The sequence below is a fragment of the Hemicordylus capensis genome, chromosome 2 (assembly GCF_027244095.1).
Source record: "Hemicordylus capensis ecotype Gifberg chromosome 2, rHemCap1.1.pri, whole genome shotgun sequence".
Classification (NCBI taxonomy): Eukaryota; Metazoa; Chordata; class Lepidosauria; order Squamata; family Cordylidae; genus Hemicordylus; species Hemicordylus capensis.
Window position 1 is genome coordinate 333,242,027 of NC_069658.1, and position 9,233 is coordinate 333,251,259.

General features: G+C 43.2%; 1 protein-coding gene across 1 annotated transcript; it reads left to right on the plus strand.

Moving 5' to 3' along the window:
* The first annotated feature begins 1,476 nt into the window (after positions 1 to 1,476).
* Positions 1,477 to 9,233, plus strand: LOC128344115 (serine protease inhibitor Kazal-type 6-like). The gene is made up of 4 exons (XM_053293638.1): positions 1,477 to 2,881; positions 5,684 to 5,712; positions 7,991 to 8,100; positions 8,953 to 9,233. The coding sequence occupies exons 1-4, from the start codon at positions 2,743 to 2,745 to the stop codon at positions 8,996 to 8,998; spliced, it is 324 nt and encodes a 107-aa protein (XP_053149613.1). The 5' UTR covers positions 1,477 to 2,742; the 3' UTR covers positions 8,999 to 9,233.

Consider the following 9,233-nt stretch of genomic DNA (forward strand, 5'->3'; position numbering starts at 1 on the left):
GGATCCCAAAAGAACAGAGACTATGTCCTTGTGGCTCTGGAGAACAGGAGTCTATCTTTCATATCTTACTCCGCTGTCTTTTTTATAGGGACTTACGAACTTGTTATATTTCCTCCTTACTGACTGATTTCCCAGGGCATACAGATGCATTTCACGTCAACTATCTGCTCTCAGATCAGAAAGAGGAAGTAACATTTAAAGTTGCTAAGTTCTGTGAGGCAGCTAAGAAGGCTAGACAACAGATGGTAAATCAGATTATGCTAACGGGAAATTGCTGATTAGGATGAGTCCATGTTCCTGATTATATTATGTATATATTATTACTATATTACGTGTATTATTATGTATGTAAATTTTGGTCTATGACCGTAAATAAACATGACTATGACTATGACATAGATTTACAATCTGAAAAGGCCAGCTTACCGCTTTTCTATAAATTAATCTATGCTAAGGCGGATTTCACTCTGGCAGCGTACTTATTCACAATCACCTTAAGCAAATTTAGATGGGCCTTTTCAAGGGCTAGGTTTAATGTTTTCCCATCGGCTTTACTGTATGGGAAATACGCAAAATTACCTTATGAAGAAAGGAAATGCCCTTGTGATCAGGCGGTCGAAACTATGGCCCACATTTTATTGAAATGTCCTATATATCAGGACATAAGGCATCATTTAATTGGTCCATTATTAAAAGATCTGAATGGAAAAGCCGATGACGTTGTGGTAATGTACTTATTAGATGATAAGGATACATCAGCTTCTGTCGCAGTGGCCAATTTTGTTATGTGGCCTTAAGATTATGGCCCTCAAAGGAATAGAATTTCTAAGGCTTCTGGGAAGCTACAATATGTACATGTACTCCATTTTAAGTGATCAACTGGTTTTTATTTAATGCTCCAAATTTATTGAAAGTATGCTTTGTCTTCTTTTTTGTACTTGTAAATGTTTTGTATTATTTGGTCAAAGACCGTAAATAAATAAATACAATACTTAAAGCAACAACACATGCCACACTTGCTCATTGCATTCAAGCTGAGACATCTCTTTTAAACTCCAAAAGTCCCTGATTCTTCCAAGTGTGATTTCTCTCACCCACGCTCCTCAAGAGTAATCAAATGCCTTCAGGGCAAGAAACGGGATGTACCAGACATGACATACACCATCTATCTTAGCTACCTGGATACTATTCAAACTAATCATGCTTTTTCTTTTTCGTTGCTCAAGCAAATTGCAAATATCTCTCAACACCATCAAGATGAAAATGACTCTAATAAAATTAGGACTGTTCAATTTTCTGTTTTGTCTTTCCAATGTACAGAGAGAACTTAATTCTTAAATTGTCTTATCAGGTAGCCTATGCTGTAAATGAGACTGATTGCTGGGTATGCCATCATAGGCCTGTCCATGCCAAAAGGGGGCAGGGTTGTTTATGATCCCTATTCCTTTAAATGCTACTGAACTATCTGCTCATGATTATGCTACCTGGGGAACTGGGCCACATAGCACCTGGGCAGATATGCAAGATGAAACTCGTTCTTACCTATATGTGCAACCTAAGGAGGGAGAGTTTTGTTTCCAGTGTAATAGGTTAACCAGTGTGAAAGAGATACTGTAAAGTCACCTTTATAAAAAAATGTGGCTAATATAAATGGCTCTTACAAACCTAAAGTAATTCCTTTTGATTGCTACATTCAAGGATATAATGAACAGGTTACCCTCTACGTCAAAACATGCAACACGGGATACATCCCCTGCTAACTGGGCAAAGAGGCACCTTTTACTGTGGTGTTTCTCTCTATTTAGCAGGTGGAGAGTAACTGGCCCTATCCACCCCCAACACAGTACCTCCAGTGACTGTTGCTGGTGTCTATCTTGTGTTTCTTTTTGGAATGTGAGCCCTTTGGGGACAGGGATCCATCTTATTTATTTATTATTTCTCTGTGTAAACAACCCTGAGCCATTTTTGGAAGGGCGGTATAGAAATCGAATTAATAATGATGATGATGATGATGATGATGATGCCTCTGACAATGTGCAGAAGGTCCAATAAGTAGCCTAGGCAACCCTAGATCATACTAAGAATATTTTGGCCCTGGTTGATCTCCTGGCTGCCAGATTTGGGAGCCAGGGAAAGGGAAATTTTAGCAATTTGTTTTATTATCCTGATTTTCATTGCCCTTTTTATACTTTGGGGTCATGTTATTGAAATGTTATGTGCAAACTCTAAACAGATCTGATGCCATATATGCCCGTCTCAATCTGAACTGCGTGAAATTGGTACCAAGCTGCGCAAACAAGAGGCATACCTGCAGAAGAGTCAAGTGTAAAGTTGAGGTTTAATGTAGTCACAATAAGCCACAAAGGGGGGAATGATGAAGAGAAACTTTAGTTAGGTCTGGATTGGGCCTAGTCAACTATCTAGGCAAGGCCTGTAACTTTTGGATCTCAGTACTGCTGTAAGAGTTACCATGGTAACATAATGTATCCATCTACCTTGTGGAGGGTATTGAAGGAGTTGGGACAACATATAGGCTAAAGTGTTAAGAACTGGTGCCAAATGGTGATTGGTGCATACTCTTAATGGAGATAGTAATATAGCCTGATGTCTGACTTTTAATGTAATTGGCTAACTGGTTATGTTATCTGCCCCTGACTGGAGAAACTTTACCATCTTTACTTTGCATAAATTATGTTACTTGTTGTATTATGATTGGTTGCAAAGAACTGCAAGGACATATATATGTCAGACTCACTTCTGCAAGCTGAACCTGACAAACATCTCTTGAGAAGAGTGCAAGCGGAGACCAAATCCCGCAACACAGTCATGAACCCAACAGGTCTTCTGCTCTTCAGTCTGCTGGTTTTCTTCTTGTGCTCAGGTGAGATCATCTTTCATATTCCAAAGGTTCTTTTCTGGAGAGTTGTGCCCTTTGAGTCTCATATCCCCTAACACACTCCATCCCAGAAAGGAGAGCAATAACCCATGGTTACTGTAGATTAGAATCTATAAGCTAAAGGCTGCTTCAGATGATGTGCTTCCATGTGCCGGGGTTCCAAACAAGAACTACCAGCAACACAAATGGCTTCGCATCTGGAACTGACTCATATGGGGAGATTCCACACAAGGGCAGCTCCTGAGGGGGTAACAAGGTAGGACAACTGTCCCCTTAGAAAAGTAGTTGCACCCACCTTCCCGTCACTTCTGTTTCAGAAATCTAACATGTGAGACACCTGTCCCTTTTGTGCCTCCCTCAATTTTTTTCTTTTTGTGCCATCACTGATTCTGCAACAGAGAACACTCAGGGAGTGCCAGGCACTGATATTCAACAAATTCCAAGAAAGGGGCTAGCACATGGCAAACAGCTTTCAAATGGTAATGCCCTTAGAAGCAGTACTCCAACACATACACAACAGGAGTCCTTTAATGCACTTCAAAGCCTCCAATGGAGAAAGTTCTACTTTCCCTCCTCCCCACTGCCACCCCTACCCACTTTCAAAGCTTGCAAAGGTCCGTTTTGAAAAGCAGCTGACCACCAGATTTTGGGACAAGGCAATATTTGGCATTTCACCTCAGGATCCACACAGTGGCACACCTACATAATTTTGGAGTCCAGTCCTGAAGGGCTTCGGAGGCCCCAACCTACCCCACCACAAGGGCAGGGCCACCCCATTGCCCAGTTGCGAGGGCTTGGGACATGGGGTTGTCACTGGGTGGCTGTCAGCTCCCTCAGCCGTCTTAGAGGCAATTCTCAGCAGCGACACAAGAGGTGCAGTGGTACAGGGGACATAGGGTTACAGAGGACCAACGTGTCCTGCTCTCTGGCTCCTCTCCCAAAGAGCAACCCTGGTCACCAAGCTGGGGTACGAACCCAGGCATCCTGCTTCGGAATGCCTCTCTTACTCCTGATCACAGGAAGGTTGGCAAATAAGATGCCAGGAAGAAGCAACTCATCCTAAGGGGGAGGAGAGGGGGCAGAGGAGCCATAGTTCCCTCTCCTTCCAAGCTCCACATACTCCTCTCTCTGTCCTACCTCATGCACTGCCTGTGGAGTGTGCTAACCATTCCTCTGGTAGAGCTATGTGGAGGAAGCAGCCCCAGTCAAGATGGAGGCAGCAGCAGCTGCACCTTCTTTGGTGACCCACCTGCTCCAGGCTCCTTAGGACCACCCACTCCTGCCAGGCAGGAAGGTCTGCCATGCTGCTGCCTCCATCTCGGCTGGCAGCGCCGGATTAAAGTAGTAGCATTTGCTACTGTCTCCGCATTTTCGAGGGCCCCGCACACCCGGCTTCCAACTGCCCCTTCTGCTATCTACTTGGTGCCACTTCTCTCCTCACTGCCTGTTGCCCATTCTCTCTCCTGAGTCACAAGTTGTCCACTGCAGTGCCGCCACCACCCGATTCCAATTTGCTGTCTTGCCCTCCACCCACTTGCTTCTCATTGCAGGCAGCCAGCCCCGTGTGGCGCGCATTCCTTGCTCATGCCTGCAGCACACGCAACCTCCTTTATTTACCAAGCGACACACACTTGTGATAGCCCGTAATAGCCGCTTCACAGGTGTTTCTCTCGCACACATGCGAAGCCACTCCGATTCCTCTTTTCACCCGCTCGTCTCATTGTTTGGCTGGCTTCTGGCTGGCTTTATGCTCACGAGAAGTGTCATGTCTACCCCACCATCCACTGTCACCATTCCCTCCATTCCCACAGGGTGCTGCTGGAGTCGTAGTCTGGAGCCTGATATAGAAATACAAAATATTATATCTATTATATATTAAAATATATCAGGCTTCAGACTACGACTGCTGCATGTTTTTAATTGTATATTATAAAATTTAGGGCCCCTTTATAATATATGCTACAGGCCACGCAATAGGTTAATTTGGCCCTTTTGGCTGGGGACCAGCAGCTGCTTCTGGCTTCCCACTTAGCTCTGACAGCCTCCCCCCTTGCTTCCCCTTTCCTGGAATTGCCGAAGGCTGCTGTACTCACTCCCAGAAGGCATAGTGTTGAAACTGTGTGGAGGGACTCTCCTCGGGGCTGGTTCAAGTGTGGCCATCTGCCCTACTGAGGCAACACATCTGACGTGTGTGCCCCAGATGCACAGGGGAGGGCAGGAGGATGGATCCTGTTTTGCCCAACCATTGGCAGCATCCAGTTTCTCCTGTGAAGAGGGGACCTCCTGCAGTACCTGATGGGGATAGCTGGTCTACCAATTGCGATGAGTAGGTAGATACTCTGAGAGGTAGATGCCTCTTAGAGGCATGCTGACGCATTAAGTTGGGAGGAGAGGATTGGTCTACCCGCTAGACCCATTTGGTAGACCAGCTCCTCCTGGAAAACCAGGATAGCTGCTTTACCAATTGGGATTGGTGGGTGGAGCAACCGTCCGCTCCAGACATGGCGTGTCAGCCTGCCTCAGAGAGCTGGTCTACCCACTGATCCCAATTGGTAGATCAGCTCTCCCCACCATTTTGAGGCCCATCTTTCCAGCAAAATGGAACTCAAAATGGTGCTTGAATAATCTGAATAAATTCGGGTTGAATTGGGTGATTCATTGAAGCAGCTGGCCAAGCCAGCTGTGTTCCATGAAGCAATAAAATGGGTCTGTGATTCGATTCAACCTCTAATCGAATTGCAAATATTGATTCGTGTGCTTTATTTTTGTTGTCTACATTCATTCTAGATGTGATCTTTGGAGCAGAGCAGTCACAGGTAAGTGCCAGTGATTTCATCTTGTGATATAATTCATTCCCTGTTGCTATCATGAGAAGTTAAATGTCTGGGACTAAATCAATGTTTTCAGGGCAATTTTCGATTTGGATGCTCTAATTGTGTATAATGTGGGTGTGGGTTTTTTGTTTATTTTTAATTAAAATGTCTGAACAGGGCTTGTATGTATGTATATGTGTATACCACCCTCCCTTTATTCCCACCACCACTGGCAGTTAACAACAAATCAATAAACAAATTTAAAAGTGTAATTAAACATGTATTTTTAAAAAACAAAACCTAACTAAAAACCAATAAACACTGCTCCAAAACCAAACCAGATAAAAATATGCCCTCCCGTGTACTGCAATCAGGGTTAGCCTTGGGGTGAGCAAGCTGGGCGGTTGCCCAGGGCACCTCCCTAAAGGGGCTGCTGTGCTTAGTTTGGTGGGTCACTGTTTGCTGAGTGCACTGCCTCCAATGAGCTAAGGAGAAAGAAGGAAGACAACTGAAGCTGCAGGGATTCAGTGCGGGCTCCTAGATCTGGATCAGGAGAGTACTGGCAGCAAAGCAGCAAATTATTGAAAGGTAGTTCTGGGCCCTACATTGAAACTGAAGCAGCTTCTTTATTGTCTTAGCTTTGCTTGAGCTGGGAATGCTCTTTAGAACAAAGAGCAAAAAACAGAACAAAGACACAAGCAGGGCTTGTTTAATACTCACACTTTTTATAAGGCCTTTGGCTCCTCTCCTTGCTAGGATCAGATTTCACCACAGTGCTCTACCTTAGACTGCTGAGAATCAAATCCTTTACCAGATTCAGACATAATGGAGATCCAGAGGCAATGCAGCAAGTGGTTCCCACTCACCAAACCTAATTCAACCCAACCAAACTCCTATCTGAACCCTCAGATTAAAGTGAGGTTGCTGCTTAGGCCTCCAGTTTGCAGCTGTCTCCATTATATCGGAATTCAGTAATGAAGGCAGCCTCCCCTGGGACCGGAGTTGAAGGAAGGAAGCTCCTCCTTCTCTGTGTCCTGATTGGCTGCCGCAGTTGTCCATCAATCAAAAGAGGAAGCCTGGCAGCCGGTTCCCCCTTGTCTCTGCAGTCTTCAGACTGCAGAGAGATGTCAACGCTTATGTCCGAATTCAGACAGGTAAGCGCGTGCAGGATGGGAGGAACCGGCGGTCTGAATTCAGCCCTTGTCTCTATAACAGTAGCAACCTTGAAGTTCCAGGCACAAAAGCCACAGCCTAAGCTAATTGGTGTGAAGGGCAATGTCACATGTTCAGCTGTGCATGGATTCCTTTTTGCATATTCCTTGAGTGACTGGCCAGCTACTGCTTTCTCTGTTGTAGTACTGAGACTGTAGAATTCCTTTGCACCACTCCCTCCTTATTAGGATTCGGAGAGCCAATCTAAACACTGCTGCTTCAGAGAAACAGAATGATTAGTCATTGTCCTGGATGCTCCTGGTATTTGTTCTGCTCCTGTCATGGCTCTGCTGTTATATTCTTTTTGCAATGTTATTCTTATTGCTTCATATAAATACTTCACTGTTACTTTATTCTGTTTTAGTTCCTTGTTTTATGGTGCTCTTAGCCACCTTGTGGGTTCCATTAGGACTGGAAAGGAGGATATAAATGTTTTAAATAAGCAAATAAAATAAAAATGATACAGCTAAATCAGAAGACATGAATATTTTGGATAAAAGTTAGTTATCTGATTGGATGACTTCAAACTAGCAAGTAGAGATTTGTTTAGTTCCTTTGGAGATGGATAAGGATTTCTAACTAATTAGATTTTTTAAAAAAGCATTCAGAAGAATTCATGCCTGAGGGTATCCCCGTTTTGGGAGAAGTGTTATATCTGGATAGTTGCAGAGGAACATTTTACCACATAGATATTATGCATCTGCACCTGACGTGTTTTACAATTCATTAAGATAGGGTGACACATAAAAGCAGATTACATTGTGGGCAGATACATGCTAACAGGTATACACACCACTTCATCAGCAATATCTACTCACTGTATTCCATCCCCCAGGGCAGCTAACGGCAAGAATAAGAACAAAAAAAACAAGGACAAAATAATAAAATGTTTAAAATAAGGCAGTGATCCCGGAAAAACAGAATCCCAGCACCATAACACTCTCAGTCTCAGTCCCTCCAAATGCTCAGCCAAAAAGCCACAAAGAAGTTGCTGTATTTCTGTATCATTAAAATTGAAATAATCAGTCTAAAAGTTAAACAGGGAAATGTGGTATTGCTCTCTCTGCAGATTGATTGCAGTATCTATGCCAGTAATATCTGCCCCTTCCGGTACCGGCCCCTTTGTGGTTCTGATGGCAGAACATATTTCAACCCATGCATATTCTGGAACAGAGTCATGTGAGTATACTTCTGTTCAGCAACTGAAAAGAACATCTCTGCAAGCTGTCCTCCTGAGAAGTGGCCTATTTAAGAGAAATGCTACACTTGATTCCTGTTCTGTTTAGGTTGTGAAGATCTACTTTCAAATAACTTTGGGACACAAGTCACCAATGAACTTTGGAGGGGACATGTTATCAAGTACATAGCCAGCAGGAAATATAGCAGTGGTTTCCAGTTTCAACGAATCTCTCATTTCTTTCCATTTTTTCTTCTAAACACACAAAAGTGGTATACATACATAATTAATTTACTTACTTCCACATCCACCATACTTATTTCCAAAATATCCAACACAGAGCTGGTTCGGACAAACATATGTCAGCTCACGTGTTGAGGGTGGGGACATGGCAAGAATGTGCCCACGCTGTCACTAAGTACATCTCGAAACACGAGAAGGGTGATCATCCAAATCGCCCCTATACAAAAAAACCCTGTTTAAACATGATTTTGTAGCACATCTACAGAGGCGATTTGAATGAATGCCCCTCTCACATCCTTTAGTGATGTCAGGGCATCACATCCCTGCCCTCCAAACCAGCTCATACATAGATAACCAAAACTCAGTCCCATCTCTGTCATCCATTAAATCCATATATTATCACATCTACCACAAATGAACAATGAAACTAGGAGAAAGAGGACATTTAATCAGGTGTCATGGCCATACACTTAGCAATGTCTGCCAATTGCTACTGAGCTCGTATTTTAAGTTACTCTGTACACCGAATGTTTATATCTTTCCAGGGGATTTTAAAGCTTGCATTGTCTGGATTCTCCTCCTAAGTTTTTGATTTGTCTTTTTCTCATCAGGAGACGTCATGGATCACTAGTGCTGAGGCACAAAGGAAAGTGTTAGAAATCAGCTGAACTTCAACAAGACCAAGGAACATCGGCTAAAGAATATCCATGTCTCTTCATGCTTCAGCATACATTATTATTATTAATTCAATTCAATTTGATTTCTATACCGCCTTTCCAAAAATGGCTCAGGACGGTTACATTGAAAACTTTGTCGCAACAGAAAAATCAATTTTTCCTTGTGGCTAATGAATATCTTGCAATATTTCAACACATTTTATCAATAAAGTAAA

Coding starts and splice junctions, on each gene's coding strand:
- LOC128344115 (XM_053293638.1), top strand. CDS start 2,743: ATGTCAGACTCACTTCTGCAAGCTGAACCTGACAAACATCTCTTGAGA. Junction 2,882..5,683: donor GGTTTTCTTCTTGTGCTCAG/GTGAGATCATCT, acceptor CATTCATTCTAG/ATGTGATCTTTGGAGCAGAG. Junction 5,713..7,990: donor TTGGAGCAGAGCAGTCACAG/GTAAGTGCCAGT, acceptor CTCTCTCTGCAG/ATTGATTGCAGTATCTATGC.